The sequence below is a fragment of the Plodia interpunctella genome, chromosome 29 (genome assembly GCF_027563975.2).
Source record: "Plodia interpunctella isolate USDA-ARS_2022_Savannah chromosome 29, ilPloInte3.2, whole genome shotgun sequence".
NCBI lineage: Eukaryota > Metazoa > Arthropoda > Insecta > Lepidoptera > Pyralidae > Plodia > Plodia interpunctella.
The window spans coordinates 4,236,236-4,257,852 of record NC_071322.1 but is presented as its reverse complement, the minus strand read 5'-3'; the positions used below and the strand labels follow the sequence as shown (position 1 = coordinate 4,257,852).

Sequence of the window (21,617 nt, the reverse complement as noted above, 5' to 3'; positions counted from 1 at the left end):
AACATATGTGACATTTAACAAAGGCATTTGAATTAACTACAGAGTGAACTCGATCGAATATATCAACGGGGTTACGCCTCCCCTACCACATATATGTCATTAAATAAATAAATAAATGTATTACAAGAACAAATTACACAGAATGAGCTAGCCAAAGTAACTCGAACTTACGTTGGCTAGCTCATTCTGTGTGATTTGTGTTACGGGATACTAAATCAACGATACTGTATTTTATAACATATACATATATAGATAAACATCCAAGACCCGGGCCAATCAGAAAAAGATCATTTTCTATCATGACCCGACCGGGTATCGAACCCGGGACCTCTCGGTTCAGAGGCAAGCCCTTTATCACTGCGCCACCGAGGTCATCACAAATCGTCATTTATGAAAAACAGTCTAATGACTGTTTTTCATAAATGTTATTTGTAGTCCACACAATGACCGCAGACGTAATATGAACAAAAACAATATGTGATTAACGAACCACTTGAACAAATTATACGTAGCTAGAAGTACGTATTTACTTACGTATTTATTAACTATTTGATGCGATTTGGGTTTCAGGAGATTTTAGTAACATTAGATTATATTTGCGAATTTCAAGGGGATAATAATTAAAACAACAGATTAAACAAAAACATTTATTCAACAAATCAATCTATTTAGAGCTCAATCTATACTATTATTATAAATAGGTAAGCGTTTGTGATATTGTGACTACAGGCCTACCATCAACTTTTACAGAACGATTCCAATGCAACTCAGTTCAATTTAGGCAACTAAAATTAATCGCATTCATACAAAAAATTAAGTCGATGGTACGAATTTGCGATGCAGTTCAGTTTAGGTCGTAAAGTGGATCGCGTTAAGAGATGATAGTACCCCATCTGAACCTTACCATTAGAACTGTATGATCCAAGATTGCTATAGTCTATATTTTATCTCAAAATTTCTCATTGGAGCGAAATCCCGGGCAACATCTAGTTCAACATGAATTTAACCTATAACTTAAACTCTGAATTTCAAACTTCTTTGACACTTAACTACCTAACAAAAAAAAAAAACAATTCATTTTTCTAGTTTTTAAACAGCCTTGCAAAAAATGCTTTACGATTTTTTTTAAAAAGAAAAATAATACATATTTTACTATGCTTTCGTTTTTTATGCTTATTATTATGCTTTAGTTACTTTTTCTTATGAAATTATCCATTGCACTATTAAATATACAGTATATTACAAAATATATACATACATACAAAATAAGATACGGTGCTATGGGTAGACCCACGGTAGCTCCTATTTATGCAAAGTTTCGAGTTTATATTATCATTATAATATTAGTTTTAATTTTATTTATTTAGTTATAACCTCGAGGGTTCTACAACTTCTAAAAAAAGGTATCTTTTTTAGAAGTCGTTGAACTTCGTATGTTGTAATTAAATTAAAAAATTATACATAAATTTATATTTAAAAAATGGTAAGCCCTTCTGGCAAAATAGGAACATTTCTTCTCAGCAGTGGTCGTTCCGAAATATTAGTAGTTTGTAGCTTTGGTAAACATCACTTAATTTACAATATGACGTGAAAAAGTGCCTGTGAAGGCCTAATTTCTGAATAAATGATTTGATTTTGATTTGATAAATGCTTTTTTTCATACTAAGTTTTATAACACATTATAAAGTGCTACTGATTACTAGTGTTGCAGATAAATAGTACACTATCGATTATCAATACTTTGAAAATAGTTGAACTATCGATACGATTGTTACTACATCGTAGTGTATGTGTCTCTATACACTTCGTAGTGGGCACTGCCGCAGGCGTACCGGTACATGATACATTTGCTTGCGGTACAACGCAACGCGGACTGTTATTGGTTAGACAACGGTGGTGCATCAGTAATGTGGTTGTGATGTACAGTTACGAGCATGGGGCACATAACCTTGCCGTGGGCTCTTAAAGTATCAAAGAATAAACAAATTATAGTATCGATTGTTCTAAGACTTCTCTATAGGTGTTTATTCCTCGATAATACCCGCTATATATATATTTAACACTATTGATCACCATTCTCAAGTTCAATTACGGGAAGTAAACTAGATTTTCCTTCAACAATTCTGACCACTTAATAGACACTTCAATACAGATAACTCAACAAAAGTAATTAACTAAACTTTGTAAACAAAAGTAGCTTTATTGAGATCATACGAAAAAAGCAATTTATATATAGAAAATACACAATTTAAGAAATTCAAAATAATTTTAACTCGGTCGCTAATTTGGTTAATTTAAATGAGTTGCTTTGAGATTTTTCTAATTAATCATATTGAGGCTTTTATCGAACGTCATATTGTCATTCGTCACAAAATTAATTGGCAGATAAGTCTGTCAGAGTTTTATATGCGTTATAAATAAGACTAAATAAATAAATATATCAGGACAAATCACACAGACTGAGCTAGCTCCAAAGTAAGTTCGAGACTTGTGTCATGGGATACTAACTCAACGATACTATATTCTATAACATATACATATATAGATAAACATCCAAGACCCGGGCCAATCAGAAAAAGATCATCTTTCATCTTGAGCTGACCGGAGATCGAACCCGGACCTCCAGTGCAGCAGTCCGGCGTGATGACCATTAGGAACGGAGGTCGTCATATTATTATATAGTCTAATAAATATGTTAATTATTATTTATTAATTTTCTTCTCAGTTGTTCTTTAATCCGAACTCGACGTAACCTTTCTTCCTTGCTCAGAATCAATTTTCTAACAAATCTATTTCTAATTTTTGGCTTATTATTAACTATTTTGCTTGTATTTTCTGATGGTTCCGCCATTTCTGTTGCTACATTATCAACAAGGGGTGTCTCTTCAGTGATATAATCACCGAATTCATTAGTCTCCTTCAAATCTTTCAAATTGTCAGCGTGTTCTCTATTCATTCTGTTGTAAATCTTTAAGAACTGCCAGAATTCTATATCGGCGCCTTTTACATTATTCTCGTAGAAATCCATTAATGTTTTGTCACACCTGTGTTTGTTTGCAATCGGTTTTGGTTTAGCTTGTCTGACGCGTTCTAGAGCATCTATTTTTCGTGTATTAACAGTTTTAACAACTTTATTTTCAAAACCTTGCGTTTTGTGTTTCCACACCTTCTTTTTGAAAGGTTTAGGGTTCGATTCGTGTCTCCTGCTGTGCAACTTCAGAGCTGCAAATGTCTTACATAGTTTATCACATCCATTGCACGGATACAGCATTTTCGCTTTGTGTTTCGTGGCTAATCGTCCTAATGCTTTAATCACGTCTAAATATTGATCGCCAACGTATTTCAGTTTTTTAATCTCAGTTTTATCAAACTCAGGTAGTATAAATTCAGTATTGGCATTCTTTAGATTGATATTTTCATGTTCAACAACCCATTCACCTGATTTTTTGACCAGTTTAGTTTTGGCAACGGCTAAATCTTTGTTTATTCTATTATTTTTATCGATTTTCACGTAAGCTATCTTATTAAGGTTTTTTACACTTGGAATTATTTCGATTTCTTTAACTACTTTGTCATTTATATTATAGAAATATCTGGACGAGTCTGTAGAGTTCTTGTGTTTGTCGTTAATATGATTGAATGGCAGTTTTATGTTAATGCCGTGTACAAGTTTGATGTGCCGGGTTATCTGTAGCTTGGTGACATAGTTGCATAGAGGGCACTTCTTTAAAGGAATATCAGTGCAAATATCGAAATGCTCTTGACAATGGTCTAGTAATTTTTTTTTAGTTTCGTACAGCTGTAAGAAAATAAAAGCGAAACAATATTTATTCGTTTATGTACGCTACATAACTGTGTAAATACAAAATTTACAAATAGGAAACTATGTAAGGTATCTGTTTATTTCTCAAGAAATTTATTAGAATAGCTAAATAAATAAAATAAAGAAATAAATATAAATATATTAGGACAAATCACACAGATTGAACTAGCCCTAAAGTAAGTTCGAGACTTGTGTTATGGGATACTAACTAAACGATACTATATTTTATAACAAATACATATATAGATAAACATCCAAAATCTGGGCCAATCAGAAAAATACCATTTTCCATCATGACCCGACCGGGGATCGAACCCGGGACCTCACGGTTCAAAGGCAAGCATTTTACGACCGCGCCACAGAGGTCGTCAAAAAAGAAAAATGGAAAAAAGAAGCATTGAGCTAGCAGAACTAACAGAATACGTAATGAAACATTTTAGTTACGTTTGTTTTAACAAATATATATTTTTCTACTATTGTTTCAAAGATAATAAAATGTCATCGTTTTAATGAAGCTCTTTTTTAAAATGACGGCTTAGTAAAATAATATTATGTGTACATACCTTATAACAAACGTAGCATTGATGTGTATTGATTTTCAATTTCACATTTTTCTTTGTCATTTCAGGTGCACGTTCCTCTTTATCGACATTTACAATTGATTCACTACCGTTGTTATTAACAGGAACATATTCGTCGACGGCATCATGGATTTGTTCATTCGTTTCACTATTATCAGTTGCATGAATATCATTACGGTTGTCATGTGCGCCATTTCCTTCATTTGATTTACTGGTACTATCTATACTTTGATTCATTTCTTCATATTTACTAGTTATATTTTTTAAATTGACATTTTTTTCCTCTGAATTTACTCTAGTATCATCAATTTTATTGCTATTTGAGTTATAATGTAAATTATCACTATCTGATGCATTAAAAGAATTTCTAACGTCACGATTAATATTATTCCCATTCGTATTAGTTTTAATACCAATAGGATTGTCCTCTATATCAAGAACGTCTTCATAAACATTAGCTACGGGGACGTCTCTATTTATTTCATGGGCATTTATCAATGGCGTCGTATCGCCTACGCTTCCATCATTATCTATGATATCGCTGTCTTTGTCATCGTAAGTCTTACTCATTTCAACACTATCTATATCTGTTTCATCATTTATTTTATCACCATCTCTGTCTATCTCTTTGTTATTGGTATATGATGACTCTTTAGCATTGTCTGTGTCTAATTTATTTCCTGTATCTTTTTTATATACGTCATTGTTATTAGCCCGATTAAAATTTACGTGTTTGATTTTTAGATTGTTTTCTGGAAATAATGTTTCATAAATTAGAACATATTTGTAATAACAACTGAAAATAAAAACGCGGCACGATGATCATAACAATGGCAATTCACGTCACACAGCATGGAACTTAATGCCGTGGATGGTGATGAATTTCAGGAGCTGTGCTGTGCTGTTGAATGTACACAGTATAAAAACATAAGATAGAAAGAAGTATATTTATATGACTTTAAAAGTTAAGTTGGATGATTCATTCGCATCGTCTCAGCAACAAGAACAGCTGGACAAGTTCTCAAAAATGTCACCCCAAATTCCAAACCTGTGCAAAAAATACCATGTACATGTTATTCTTTATCACTTTCTCTCTCTTTTCAACTGTTTTACGGTTACTTTTAATTCTGTATGCACCAAATAAAAGTAGGTATAGACACAATCTAAATTATTGGTAATTTGTCTTACTACTTACCCTTAGCCGTGTTGGGTATGGCACGTATCCTTTCGTTATATTGTTGTCTCGCTCTCTCCAATATTTCCGTCCACTTCCTCAGTCTAACGCGCGACAGCAATTTGTCTATTTTTTTCTTTACATCCTTCTCTTTTCTCGCATATAAGGTGTTTTGTTCTGAAAATATAAATTGATCCATCAAAAATCTTGTGTATTGAGAACCTATATCAATGTAAAACAATATAAAATACTTTTTAATGCAGTCTTTATCACTTCTTCATAGTCGTATTCCTCACGGCTGAGGGTCGTGGTCATTACGTGGAATTAAACACACACAACAACTTTCTTGGCACTATTAATGGAGTGGTTTGCCATTGCCTTCTCCATTTCACAAACAAGTTAATAAGAATCAACCAGTGAACAGGTTTCCTCGCGATGTTCTCCTTCACCGGAAGCAAGCGGTGGTCGATGAAAACTACTATACATGAGTCAGATTGGTATACAAACTCGTGTGGCACGAGTAGGATTCTAATCTGGGACCTTTCGGTCTTAACCATTACACCACCACCGCTTCCTTCTTATCCTTTATCTAGGGAAGCATTTAATTTAAAAGAAATTGATAGAAATGTGATGGTGGCGCTAGTGTGCGCTCGGTACACTCTTAACCTCACTCTAACCTTATTATCTGAGACGTGACGATAAGGTCTACCATACCACAAAACATGCAAACACGTAGCGCGTCACTAACGTCCACATGCTGTCTCTTTTCCCCATATCGTGTACGCGTCGTGTAAAAAAAAATGTGAACGTTTGAACGCAATATTATAACCAGCACTCGGATCACAATCATAACCTGTTTTGATATACCTTTTGACTATGTACATTATGTACTTTTATATGTTATTAGAAAAAAAAAAAACATTGTAAGAAACAATAATGGTAAGCCGATCTGGCATGATAGGGACCAACACTGTTCAAATGAGTTTCTTTCGGCATTTCCTCTCAGCAGTGGTCGTTCCGAAATGCCAGTAGTTTGTAGCTTGTGAGAAATAACTATAAATATAAAAATTGACGAGAAAAAGTGCCTGTGAAGGTCTAATTTCTGTATAAATGATTTGAATTTGATTTTCAATAAAGTGCTATCACGGTAGCACCCTAGAATTAATTACCATCAAACAGCGAAGCTCTACCCTTCAATTTCTTCCTGAATCTGTTTGGAAATTGTTCAATATTTGTTCTACACAAATCTTCTTTTAACACTGATTTAGAATATGTAATGTCTGTTGCGTCGCGGTCCAACGCCACGTCCGTTATAATTTCTGAAAATAATTTAAAATAACACATTTTTGTAATTGAAAAATTAATATCTCATTTCGTATAGAAAATTTTCTAAAATAACTGTAAGAGTTGTAACAGTGAATTTCAAAATTTTTTCCATCAAACATTTTATAATGCTTTAGCTGCGCCCCGTGGAAATTCTGGTGTTATTCCAGGTTATATTCTACTCGTGTACCAAATTTCATAACAATCCGTCCAGTAGATTTTGCGTGAAGAAGTAACAAACATACATCCTCACAAATTTACGCATTTATTATGTTAGTAGGGTTCGACTCAATTAGAAAAAAAATATGTGGAATGTTATGTTAGAAACTTGATGCTAAAACTGTCTTCTTCATAGTCGTATTCCTCATGGCTGAGGGTCGTGGTCGTTACGTGGAATGAAGCACACACAACAACACTCTTGGCACTATTAATGGAGTGGTTCGCCATTGCCTTCTCAATTTCACACACAAGTTGATTATCAACCAGTGTGCAGGTTTCCTCACGATGTTTTCCTTCACCGGAAGCAAGTGGTGGTGGTCGATGAAAACTACTATACAACATACATATAGTATGTAATCGACTAATGAAAGGATTATGAAGAAGAATTAGCATGTTGGAACACTGCTGAGAAGAAACGGCGTAAGAAACTATATAATATATAAAACTCTTCCGTGACTGACTGACTGACAGACAGACAACGTACAGCCGAAACTACTGGACTTAATAAGCTGAAATTTGGCGTGGACGTTCCCTGGGGAGAATAGGTGAGCTCTAAGAGAGAATTTTTGGAAATTTCACCCCGAAGGGGGTGAAAACTTTTATATGAAAGTTCTACACCGTTGAAGTTAGCGACTTGAAATTTTGGGTTTTATTTGTTTACAACAAATTAATGAATACGTGTTTCAGATTTTTCTGAAAATTAACCCTCAACCCCTACAAAAGCGGGGTGAAAAAAAGTATGGGACTTAATACAATTAAATAAATAAAAAGCTGAAAATTCGTACCTAAACATACTCTTCAATATTTTTCTTAAAGTATGACCGAGGTTTTACTATGAAACTCACGCGGGCGAAGCCGCGGGCAAAAGCAGGTAATAAATATAATATACTAGATGTAGCCTATAGCAATCTTGGATAATGTACCTTTCTAATGGGAAATAATTTTTGAAATCGGTTCGCTAGTTTCGGAGATTACCCGACTCAAACATACAAACTCACAAACGCTTACCTCTTTATAATAATAGTATAGATATGAATATAATCTCACCAGCCAAAGACTTTTGTTTCTGTATATCTTCTAGATCCACTTCAGCATCAGGTACTGGTTCCTGTGGCTCCTCTTTTATCATCACTGAGGTCTCCAGTTTTCTAAAATAAACCTTATTCTTATAATTTTAGTTTTTATATTTCACAATACCTAAGGCTCCAACTGAAAATCAGTGTTCAAGAGTTGTAAGCCTGTTTATATTACTGCAGCACATGTTATGTGTGTGTCTGTACTTTTTAAACACAAGCCAAATTGACCTTATGCTGTGACAAGTTTTATTGATTTGTTTATTCCCTTGCTGTTCCCCGGGGCTTGGCTCCCGTAGGAATTTCGGAATAAAATGTACCCTATATGCTAATCCAGGTTATATTCTACCCGTGTACCAAATTTCATAACAATCCGTTCGGTAGATTTTGCATGAAAGAGTAACAAAAATTGGACCCCCAAGGGGGTGAAAATCAGTTGAAATACTAAACACGCGGCACAATAATTCGACCCCTAAGTGGGTGAAAATTAGATGAAATACGAAACACACGCGGGCGTAAGCTGGTAGTATATGTAATGACTTACATTCTCTTAACAGTCTTGTATCGGATGCCGTGTCGGTTGTAATAGTGTAAGATGAGATACGCATGCGCCAAGTAATTCTTGTCACAGATCTTGCAGTACACATCCTGGGGACAAACAATTTATTTCTCACTAGCTTTTGCCCACAACTTCGTATTTGAGTAAAAATCCGTTTCCCGTGGGAATTTCAGGAAATCCCTTCTATTACCACGTCATATAGGTTCATGCAGGTTAACTTGCTGTTGACTGTACTAATATACTCACATCTTCATCCCCATGGCCGTATGTCATGTGTTTCTCGATGCTCAGTTTCCGGTGCGTCACATATTTGCATATATCACAAACGTATGTGTTCCTGTGTCTAATATGCTTCAGCATGTGGCGAACTAAGCACGGTTTGTTGTCGAAACTACAACAAATATGTTCTAAGCGATTAAACTAATAAAAAAATAATAAGCTAGTAGTTTGTAGCTTTGAAAGGTATTATGTTTATTTTAAATTTGGAAGAAGTGCATGTAAATTTTTATTTTCTGAATATTATTCTGTGACTTGTACAGAGACAGAAAATAAATAATGATTCAGGTAAATTAAATTCTAAACCCCTCTTTCATCCCCTCATAATATAGATACTCATCCATTAAGAACACTTGTCTAAACACGTATTTACTTAAGATCACATAAACTACAACAACACAACATAATTTCAAGAAATTAATACAAAAAAGTGAATCTAAAACTGAACCCACAGTGGATGAAAACACAGAAAACACTAAAAACACACACCTGAAGCCACAGTGATCGCAGAACAGAACCTTAAACCTGGTGTTCCACTTGGTGTCGTCGCCGTGTTGCCTCATGTGCGTGTTGAGACGGTGCCGTCTCGCGAACAATCGTCCGCAAACGTCGCACGAATACTGCTCGTCCGGCTTGTGGATTCGCGAATGCTTTTTGAGAGAGTTCTGGGAAGATATTCATTTGAAGTGTAAAGTCAGGAGGTTACCAACAAACAAAACATACTTTCTAATTTATTGACCGAGCGAGCGAAGCGAGCTAGCTATACAAATCAAGTTGGGGTAAAAATACATTTTTGTGTATATGTATGTTTAGAACGCGATAACTTTCGAACCGTTGTTATGATTCTGATGAAATTCAAAAAGTATGTAGGATTTGTCAAAAGAAATTTTAAGTTCGTGGGGCAACAAAATTGAAATCGAATCGTTGTGAAATATTCACAATTTTGTAAAAAAAATATTTCGCGGCTATCAACTACGCGAGCGAAACGTAATAAATATATTAGGACAAATCACACAGATTGAGCTAGCCCCAAAGTAAGTTCGAGACTTGTGTTATGGAATACTAACTCAACGATACTATATTCTATAACATATACATATATAGATAAACATCCAAGAGCCGGGCCAATCAGAAAAAGATCATTTTTCATCATGACCCGACCGGAGATCGAACCCGGGACCTCTCGGTTCAGTGGCAAGAACTTTACCACTGCGCCACCGAGGTCGTCAGTAATATAAATGGCGAAATACAAACAGCAAAGACAACAAATCAAACTTACCATATCCTTAAACCTCTTGTTGCACTGTTTATATCGACACCTGTACGGTTTAACTTGGAGATGCTTCCTCAGGTGCGCGGCCATGTTGTACCGGCTGGAGATCTCCGCGTCGCACACCTCACACTTGGCCGTGAAGGCTTTCTCGTGTACCATTCTCTGGATCGAGATAACATATACAGGGTTACTGGTATCTAACGCATAACCTTCCAAAGGTGCATAAGATACACAAAGACTAACATCTTTTGTTCTACGACTTTTGTCTAAACGTAATAAATAAAACAATTTTCATTTTCTTAGTTTTAATGTCGTTTCTATAAAACATTAACTCTATGTTCGGCTCAGCTACATAACGCTACTGCACTGTCTCGTGTTGCTCGGCTATTACATAGAGTTAACATGTGTAGAATCGCAAAGTAGATTGTTTTGTTTTTTATATGAAAAAAATAACTACGAATCACGAAAAGTCGTAGAATAAAAATTGCTTGTTTTGATGTACTCAAGTAGTCTTTAGGAGGTTTTGCGTTTGATACCAGTAACCTTGTATATTTGAATCTGTTTCGTCGCTTTCTGATAAATTATCACACATACATATAGATAGGTAGATAGATTTGTAAATACAACATAAAACAATAATTACCGTGTCTGTGTTGTGTTTCATTTTAAGAAGAATGGTTGAGTAGATTGAGCGTGAAGGAGTAACAAAGAAACTTACTTTCGCATTTATGATATTACACCTCAGTCGGAAATGCCTCGCTAAAAATATTTCGTTTTATGATATACAATCCACAATTTCTACTTTTTTGAGTTCATCATACATCACTTATTGACGTAAAAAATTACTTAAACTACGTCTACCGCCGACTTACAAGCGCAGGTGAAGAAGAAGCGGCGCAACAACCGCAGCCTTTGCTCAGACTTCTGACAAATGTAAGTAGTAAATTTAATATTTTATTTATTTATTTTTGGCAATAAACAATATCAACAGTAACTTACTATATGTTTCTTCAAGGAGACGTCGCTCCTGAACTTGCCAGAGCATTGCGGGCACGGCACCATCTTCTGATCGGCGAAGTGGCGCTCCAACACGTGCGTTTTTAACTTGGATCTGTTGTCGAACCTGAATACAGATAGACATGTCCAATTATCATAACACTAGCGGCCCGTCACGGCTTCGCTCGGATATAAACGTAGTAAATGATATACCTAAAGATATACCAAAAGGAAGACGTCTATTGGTGAAACCGCAAGAAATTTCATGCGGTAGTTTTTGAGTTCATAGCAAACAGAGAGACACGACGCGACGAAGGACTTTGTTTATAATGTGTAAGGATAGACGGGATCACGTCACGGTGCACTAAGTGACGTAGGCAGTATCAAAATTTAGATGTTTCCTCAACAAACTTAACTTTGCCGTTCGATCCCTTAACACGGCTACTGCACGGACCGCACACATAAGTTTGTAACACTCACTTTCTCCCGCAGTCGGAGCACTGGAACAATACAAGCGTGCCAGTGTGACGCTCGTGATGTCTCCGCAGCGTAGAGTTGTCCCTACACGCGTACGGACAGTACTGGCATTTATATGGCTTCTCATCTGTAAAAAAATACATTGCTGAGCTGTGGCAAAAATAGCCTATTTGTTTCCTTATATATTGGACAAGATTTTAAGTTAGACCACCAGCTAAATAGTTGAGAAAACCACACCAAATTCCGTCCAGTAGTTTTTAAGTTTTGCGCGAACATAGCCCACTCACAGTTTTATTATATGTACAGATTATAGAATAGATATGAATAGATATACATAGATGAAAGTGATGTGCTATGACGTCGCGATTTTTGCAATCAAAACGCCTTCCTAATAACGCATTTCTAATTTCGCATTTTAATAAAAAAAATTGTAATTTGCACAATCAATAAAACTGATCCAATAAAGTGACATTTGATTATTGTTTGGTTATTTAAGTACCTCGATTGTTTTTTATCCAGTCACGTAGCCAATTGTATAGTTACGCCACATAGCCTACGACACACGCGGTGATGGGTATCTAACGATAAGATCTTTACGAATTATGGTGACACTAGCTGTAACCAGCGGCTCCACCCGCGGAAATTTTCAAACGGAAAAGTTATTTTTTCGGGATGAAAGGTACCCTAAATCCTTCTCCTTACTTCAATGGTGCAAAATTTCAAGAAGATTGGTTGATTAGAAAGAATGTGAAACAAACTTACTTTCGCATTTACAATATAAGCTAGGATTAGGGTAAAAAAAACTCACTCAAATATGAACACTAAAAACTTAACACCTCTTTTTTGTGCAGTTGTGTAAAAAGTTTATACGTTGAGCCAATGTTTAGGGTCAATATTTTCCAAACACGTGCTCAAAATGTAATGTTACGATAAGCAATACATAGGTTAAGAGCGGCGTTCACACTGGCGAGATTAATTTTTGTTTTATTATTTATTCCTTAACTAGCTTTTGCACGCGGCTTCTTATTGTATTTCTTCGAAAGGGGAACAGACACGATTTTCATACAAACTTTCAACCCCTATCATAGAGGTATTCAAATGGGGGGTTGATTCTTGAAAAAAAAAAAAACTTAGTCTATGTTTGAACGGGGCTCTTTAAATACCAAATTTTAATAAAATCGGTTCGGCTGTTTAGAAGATAAAGTGCGTTTCAAGAATACTATCCATTTATAGTTAATAATATATATGAAAGTGTGTGTGTGTTTGATTATCCTTCTTTCACGTCGAAATTAAGCATTGATTTAAGATGTTTTTGGTATGGAGATAGTTAGAGAACTGAAGAGTGACATTTTGTCGGGCAGCGAAAATTCACAAGTGTAAATCTAAGCTTATATCACGCGCGGAAAACCACACCAATTGAATTCGCGTTCAACATTAAAAAGACAACTTTACCATCACCAGAATTAACGAATAATTAATAAAACACACATATAATTTATACTACGCGATTGCAATGTACAGTGAACACATTAAACCTGTCGAAATTGCAGATTCGTAATTACACAGCGGGTATTAAGCGTGGAAATAGATGATAAAAATGAAAAGACATTTTTTTTTAACCCTAACTTTGCCTCAAGAGTTAATAGGCGAGAAATACACGAGCATATAACCATAAAATCACATTTCAATGACAAATTAATTGCAGTTAATTTGACGTAATCATTGCATAATTTTTTATCGTAATTTGGCAGTTCGAAAACAATGTTATTAAGCCTAATATATGTTTTGTTTCATATGAATATTGTCGGTAATTATATATATATATTTTTTTGTTGTTGTAACACTTAAAGACTAGACACTGACAATTCAGGGATGGACGTCCTGGCTCGCACGAGGAGCTCGACCACAAATAAAGGGATAAAGGCGCGAAAGAATAAGATTTAATTTGAATACTAGCGTTTCAACAACTGTCCTAAAAGTTTAGCTGGATTTTTGTATGTAAATGTATGTTGTACCTTCGGGAATAAATTGTGTATGTAACAGTGAAATGTCCATCAAAATCTGTTGCGTGGTTTAAAAGAAGAAAGCTTAGGAACGGACAGACGCTGAGGGCGATATTCTTTTTTATTATCCCAGCTCCACACTGTCGCCAAGCAGTTTGGTAAACTTTGGCGGATTCAATATACATTGCTGGTTTTTCATTGCGGTAAATAAAAGCACTCATAACTACGCAATGTTCACGCAATCGCTTCGGCGTGTGTCCGATTTCGTCGGCAGTGTGGAGCTGACATCATGGATTGCTGGGTAAAAGTCATTCTCTCTCTTTCTCATCTAGTGTGCTAACTACATATAGCCGCCACAAAGGGAAGATCTTCATGCACGGCTCAGACGATGTCACGTCGGAGGTTGTATATATGCTTCATATGTTGTATTTAAACGCACTGTCTGCGCGATCTAGGGTTGTCAGTTTCTGTAGTGAGTCAACCGTAGCGCCATCTATCTGTAGAGTTGTGAATCATCTATACGGCTTGTATAGTTGGCTTTTTGCGTCGGCGGCCAGACGCGGCAGAGAACTTTGTTTTATAATATGTAAGGAAAGATGGATATAGATGTAATTTTGTAAATTATAATATTTATATTTATTACAGAATCCCGTGTCCACTGTTTAGATAGAATGGCTACAAAATGGACCCCATTGGGTTTCTCCTGTCCTGTCAACTGTGCTAATGTCATAAGCGCCATTAACAGGTGACCAAACTCAGTCTAGCGAAATTTATTTTTCTTTAATTATTTACTAGCTGCGCTCCGGGGCCTCGCTGCCGCGGGAATTCGAGTGGTACCCTGTTGTAGCATATTTAATGTATTTTTGTAATATTATAATTTTGTTCATTTTCTGTGATGCATATTTGTATGCTATGAATAAATTTATTTATTTCTATTTCGAATTTCGGGATAAACTGTTATTAGTTAGTTAGTGTTATTTCAGGTTATATTCTTCGTTGTATACCGAAATTTCACAACAATCCGTCCAGTAGATATCGCGTGAAAGTGTAACAAACATACATCTTCCCAAACTTTGTCATTTGTAAATAATATTAGTTCGATTAAACTAATATGTTATATAAAACAGTCAACAAGTTTTTTTTTTCACAGATTAAAAATGATAGACTACGACACGATAATAATGCCGGACGCGAGTTATGAAAACGCGGTGGACTCCATTGAGCAGTACATCGACCGTCTGACCAGGGCGAAAGTGGTACTTAAATTTATAACAAAACTAGCTTCGCCCCGGGGTTTCGCTCCCGTTTGAATTTTGAGATAAAATATAGCCTATAGCAATCTTGGATAATGTATCATTCTAATGGTGAAAGAATTATTGAAATCGGTTCGGTAGTTTCGGAGATTATTCGCTTCAAACTCACAAACGCTTACCTCTTTATAATAATAGTATATATGTTCATCTTTCAGTTAACATCTGTGTCAAAAGTGAACCCTACCAAAGGGAGATTACTGATAAATGACGCCGTGGAGAAGATAGAGACAGCGCGGAAAATGCGACGTCGCAGTTTCAAAGGTCAGATAATAATTTTGTTTAAAGTCATTTACAAAAATCACATTTTCGCTAATACATTCCATTCCACATAGGGGCCGTGCTGTAAACCGTTGATGAGGTCGCTCGTCGGGAGCTGGGTGCACCGTCAATGACTATAATGGGGTGTGAAAGTTTGTATGAAAATCTGGTCTGTTATATGATATTCACGCGGGCGTAGCCGCTGGCAAAATGTGCTATATACTCATGCTCCGAATATTTTTTCTTTCTTTCAAAACAAAAGGCACAAAGGGTTACTTATAGCTCAATAGCGACACGACCCGGCTTCGCGCGGGTGCTTTAAAATGCATGTTATATACTTATAAACCTTCCTCTTAAATCACACTATCTATTTAAAACGTCCGCATCAGAATCCGTCGCGTACTTGCTTCGTCCAGTTTTGCATCTGACTGTACATCGAAGCAAGATTCTTGAAAAGAGAGTTTATCAAACTGATGGAGTAGTTTGAGAATTCATTTATGAATTAATCATTTTTGAACAAAACTGGTGCGGAGCAGTTTGGGAATATTCGTGGAGCATATTGAGACTAAATTTGAAATTGTTTATATTATTTTCCGTGGATCGGGAACTATTTTTGGATTAAATTGGGAATAACCCGATTTAAAGGTCTAAGCTTACATAGGGACAGACAGCGGGAAGCGACTTTGTTTTATACTATGTAGTGATGGGTCAACCTTGAGGTAGTCAAGGTAGGTAGACACATGCAAGTATATTTGTTAGACAAATTAAAAAAGCCCCGACTTTCAATATTCATTTCGCTACAACTATTTAACGGCTTAACCGATTTCGATAAAAACAAATCTAGGAACCACCGCATAAAAATTTGATATCATATAAAAAAAGCCGCATACAAATCGATTCACCCGTTGTAGAGCTACGGTGCCACGTACACAGACAGACACACTTAACAGTGAAACTTATAACACGCCGCTTATGGCGTAGGGGGTTAAATAAGCCTATGTTGCAGGGAACTGCCTAAAGTACTACAAGACGGCAGACAAGGTAGGACTAAAGAAGTGCCTCTCACTCAGCAACGGACATGACGTAGACGAAATCATAGGCATCATATCCGCTGCGCTTACGAAATACTCCAGTACTAATGTCAGCGTCCAAATCACTAAGGTAAGGTACTGTCTCAACTAATATTATAAATGCGAAAGTAAGTTTGTTACCTCTTCACGCGTTATGTACTCGACCAATCTTATTGAAATTTCGCATATATATAATTAAGAGTATGGAGAAGGCCATAGGGTACATTTCATCCCGGATAATAATATTGTTCCAGTGGGATTTACGAAATACCTCTATTCTATTATAGGTGGCGTTATATGCTCTTTAAAACTTTGCAATAAAAACACTAGATGGCGCTGTATGCATTTTAATATGGCGCTAAATGCTAGTAAAAAAAAAAAACTTTGAATAAAAACACTAGATGGCGCTGTATACATTTTAAGGTGGCGCAAAATGCTAGTAAAACAAACTTTGCAATGAAAATACTAGATGGCGCTGTGTGCATTTTAATATGGCGCTAAATTCTAGTAAAAAACGTTGCAATAAAAACAATAAACCCATCTATCAGTTTGGTTTGCGTCGGCCTTTTTGCGAAGAAACTGGCCCAAAACGCTGGGCGTTAACCCATTCATTTAACCTTCCAGAAACTACTAGTCAAGATGATAGGCGAAGAAGATCTGGTCGCGGGCAAGTTCAACGTAAAAGCTGTGGTGAAGTTCCTTACGCACGCGTTCCACGCGTATGAGGACATCAAGAAGAACAAGCTGGTGATACAGCTGCGTTCACAGCACTGCCTCACCACGCACGTGCCCGGCTGCTTCTGCAGCAAAGGGTGCGTTTACCCGCCTAGTGTGTTAAAACACGCCTGGCATATTATAAAACGCCTAGTGTATTATGACACGCATGGCACGTTATACGACGCTAAGTGTGTTAATGCGGTGGTGGTGTAATGGTTAAGATAATGGCATGTGAATCGAAAGGTCCCAGGTTCGAATGGTACTCGTGCCACATGAGTTCGTATAGCAATCTGACTTGTGAATAGACCACTTGCTTCCGGTTAAGGAAAACATCGTGAGGAAACCTGCATTCTGTTTGATCATCAACCTGTGTGTGTGTGATGGAGAAGGCAATGGCAAACCACTCTTTTAATAGTGCCAAGTACGTTTAAAACTCTCCTAGCGTGTTAATAGAACACGCCTGTCGTGTTTTTGGTAAATTTATAACCTACATAAAAAATGTATTCCCGCAGGTACGTGGAGCGTTTCGGACGCTGCATCAAACCGTCAGACTGCTACAGCGGGTCCATGTACGACAAATACATGGCGAGGATAATCATTGTGTAACATTAATGTCATACCGTACCACAAGTGTCCCGTGGCAATATGAGGAACTATCAATAATAGATACGTCACTTTGTTGTTTTCAGCGACAATAGCGCCACGTCTGCTAGACTTTTTATTATACGGATAAGAAAACTTAAGACAAGGAACTAGCATAGCTAAATTAGATAAAACGTTTACATATAACTTCTCGACCTATTTAATACACAAGTTTATCTGTTAGACGACTTAAAACTAACCCCGACTTTCAATATTCATTTCGCCACAACTTTTGAATGGCCGAATTGATTTTGATCAAACATATCTAAGAACCATCGCATAAAAAATATCAATCAATCAAATAAAAAATCAAATAAAAAAAAAAACTAGTAGTGAGATCAAAGAACCACCGCATAAAAAACGAGTAGTGAATCGTGCTTTCTTTCGAGTGATACGTAGTGCTTTATACGACATCTGCCTACGACGAAAATAATTGATTCTTAATCGTTGTACAAAACACATTGGCGTTCGTTACTTCCCTTTTATTCCTCTTCCTAGTATGAGTGAAACAAAAGTATATGTCGTAGCTTTCTCGGTCTTGTGTCACTCGATTTTGTTTGTAGATATTTTTAAAAAATGTGTGTTCCTTTAATTAATCTCAGTAAACAATTGTCCAATTATTATTATTAAAACATTATACATAACTTAGAAAATAAAAGTATTTAATTAAAATAATAAACTATATTTTTACTTAAAATTATTATATCCTGTTATTATGACTTCGTACATATATACACACACACACACACAAACACATACACACACACACACACACACACACACACACACGCACACACACGCACACACGCACACGCACACACACACACAGACACACACACACACAGACACACACACACACACAGACACACACACACACAGACACACACACACACAGACACACACACACACAGACACACACACACACACACATCCTCGCGAGGTGATCAAGCTCGGCCGCTATGTATATGTTATGTATGTATATGTTATGTATGTATAATGTTATGTATGTATACGCTTCCAACCGGACACGCACTGACTGCGCGGTCTGGGCTTGTCAGCTTCTGTCGTGGGGCGACCGTAGCGCCATCTGTCCGTAGAGTTATGGATCTTCTACGTGACTTGTATAGTCCGCTTTTCACGTGAGCGGCGTTGTGCATGTGGCGTGGTTAGATGTCGTCACAATGTTTCATTACTAATGCAAAAATCAGAAAAGCCTTTTAATGATAATAGTGGAACAGACTTACTTGTATGAAGCAAGCGGTGTGTGTTTAAAGAGTATAAAGCTCTGAAACTCTTCCCACAATCAGAACATTTGTGAGGCTTCTCACCTGCAAGTTAAATATGGACATTATTACATTACAGGGTCACTGGTATCTAACGCATAACCTTCCAAAGGCGCATAAGGTACATAGATACTAACATCTTTTGTTCTACGACTTTTGTCTAAACGTGATAAATACAAACATTTCCTTTTTTTTTAGTTTTAATGTCCTTTCTATAAAACGTAAAAAAAAAACTACGAATCACGAAAAGTCGTAGAGTAAAAGTTGCTTGTTTTGATGTACCCGAGTAGTCTTCAGGAGGTCTCGCGTTTGATGCCAGCGACCCTGTGTTATATAATAGGAGACCAAGTACATTACATACAAGTAGTACATTGTAATAAGGATATCATAAATATGTAGATATAGATTTTACATTATATGTTATATCATGTAGATAATTTATATACTTGACGAAAATAAAATATTAATATTAGATTAAAATATTTTTTACATCGGGTATATATTCAAACCTATAATATTTATACACTATATAATCGTATTGTCTATTATATAAAACAATTATTTTATTTACAACGCCTGATTGAAAAATGAGATAATAAAAATAGAGATATATATGGGATATGGATAACAAACAAACAGACCGGTGTGCAGCAACATGTGCTGGCGCAGCTTGGTCGGCAGCGGGAACCGCTTGCCGCAGCGATCGCACTCGTGCGGCGCAGGCGCATGCACCTGGGGTTTTCATTAATTTTATTTACTGGATCTTGCCCTGGATCTTCGCTCATGTGAGAATTTCCAGATGAAAAATACCCTACATGCTGTCAGTGTACAAAATTTCATAACAACCGGTCTAGTAAATTTTGCGTGAAACAGTAACAAACATACACACATAATCCTTACAAGCTTTGACAAGAACAAAGTTCTTATGATGATATTCTGTTTGTTTTTGTTCATGGTTTTTCATTTATTGTCCGTGTTTTTTGTCCATGTCCAAGTTATTTTTAATCTATTCCATTCGAAAATAGAAGAGGAAAAATTTGGACACTTGTTAAGTCACAATGCCTTCTTGAGATATATTTCAGGGTGTCGTGTCGTAACAAAAATTGAAGCATAGTTGTGGAGAGAAAACAATGTCAGGAACCCCACTCGCTCTTAAATCACAAGATGGAATGAAATACCAGTTTGTGATGCCTGTACAGGTACCGGCTGGTCTTAAACTGCTTGTCGCATATCCCACACGTGAAGTCCAGTGTGTCTCTGTGCACCTCTATGTGGCGAGGGTCCGAGTATCTCTGAAACAGTAATATGAAAATCAGACGCTATATTTTCTTTGCGTTTTCCGGTTGCATTTGGAGCTGTGATACCCCAAATGAAACAAGAGTGAGAATGAATGTCTGTTGGACATCCTCTCAAGTGCATGTTGTGTAATGTAGACACACTCCTGGTTAAATTAGATTTACATCTGTGACATCCCAAAGTTCAAGGCTTACGTAAAAAATAACCATTCCATTTTGACTATGATTTGTTTGTTTTTTTTTTTTCACAAGAGATATTGTATACCTTATTACATATTTTGCAGACAGACATTTTGGATTTTCCTGTTTTCTTTGTCTTCCCCGCATTCTTCTGAGTTCCCGTTTCCGGCTCGTGTTCATCATCAGAGAATGTGTAGCGAACTGACGATGTTGTTGTCTGAAATAAGATTCAGAAAAAGCTGAATTTTAAAAAAACTTACTTAGTATGAAATTGGAAGTAAAAACTAGTTTCGAATATGAGGATTTCTAGGTATTGTTGTAAGCAGTGAGGTCATGAAAAATCTAATAGGTATAACAACATTTAGTTGAAAGGATGTAGAAAAAAAAATAAAGAAATCAAAATTGAAAAAGTAAAAATAGCGTAGAAAATCTTTATTAATTTGGTGCTAAATACATATTTGTTTGGAGAAAACGATAATGTATAAGTAAATTGTAATATCATAGCGAATATTATTTAGATCGACTTCAGCAAAGTTGACAACACCAAAGTATCACAGATAATTGGTAAAAATCTGTACCCTTTTCGAAGTTGATCCCATCTTCCTTTTGCAAACTAAATTCAGTTTACCAATTTGATCATTTTTCACAATATTAATACAATGTCAAAGTTACAATTATTTATTACTTTTTCTTCCGAAAATCCGAATCAAACTTCGACATTTTCTTTTTCCGGCTAGCTTCAAGTTCATGATTTGTTTGATTTATTGAATGACATTGACATCTATCTAATTGACAAGGGCAATTTAAACATTTCCTAAAAAGCAGGCAGGCAAAGGAACGGATCTTTCACATGGATTACAGAGTTGACCTACAACTGACAGCCAACAATAGATTTAGTCGACACAGTATGACAGATATAAGAACATTACCTACTGTTATTTATTTTATTTGGTTAGGCTAGTTCTTATCTTAAGTTTCTTTTTTTAATCGGCTTTACTTCTGTCGCTGCAACAGAGCGGGATGCATATGTATAATAGAAAAGGAAGTCAATTACATTGTGCTTATTTTTCTTTCGTATATCC

The 21,617-nt window shown here is 36.0% G+C and overlaps 2 protein-coding genes across 4 annotated transcripts; one reads left to right on the top strand and one right to left on the bottom strand.

Annotated features, from left to right (window-relative positions):
• Window positions 1-628: 628 nt before the first annotated feature.
• LOC128682308 (uncharacterized) lies at window positions 629-21,287 on the bottom strand. Its single transcript, XM_053766949.1, has 16 exons — window positions 21,114-21,287; window positions 20,621-20,752; window positions 20,239-20,352; window positions 19,702-19,792; window positions 19,022-19,105; window positions 11,778-11,901; window positions 11,301-11,424; window positions 10,308-10,463; window positions 9,518-9,693; window positions 8,999-9,143; window positions 8,738-8,841; window positions 8,168-8,268; window positions 6,748-6,897; window positions 5,600-5,755; window positions 4,387-5,156; window positions 629-3,799 (listed from the first exon to the last, which is right to left on the bottom strand). Exons 1-16 carry the CDS (start codon window positions 21,132-21,134, stop codon window positions 2,696-2,698), a joined length of 3,552 nt encoding a protein of 1,183 aa, XP_053622924.1. The 5' UTR covers window positions 21,135-21,287; the 3' UTR covers window positions 629-2,695.
• On the top strand, window positions 12,690-18,456 carry LOC128682320 (uncharacterized). 3 transcript variants are annotated; one of them, XM_053766970.2, is made up of 8 exons: window positions 13,016-13,581; window positions 14,110-14,179; window positions 14,423-14,522; window positions 14,928-15,033; window positions 15,246-15,351; window positions 16,355-16,509; window positions 17,043-17,230; window positions 17,648-18,456. In XM_053766970.2, exons 3-8 carry the CDS (start codon window positions 14,449-14,451, stop codon window positions 17,739-17,741), a joined length of 723 nt encoding a protein of 240 aa, XP_053622945.1. In that variant the 5' UTR covers window positions 13,016-13,581; window positions 14,110-14,179; window positions 14,423-14,448; the 3' UTR covers window positions 17,742-18,456. The 3 variants fall into 3 exon arrangements, with proteins under 3 accessions (XP_053622946.1, XP_053622945.1, XP_053622944.1); XM_053766971.2 differs by lacking the exons at window positions 13,016-13,581; window positions 14,110-14,179 and adding an exon at window positions 12,690-12,977; XM_053766969.2 differs by lacking the exon at window positions 14,110-14,179.
• Window positions 21,288-21,617: the final 330 nt, after the last annotated feature.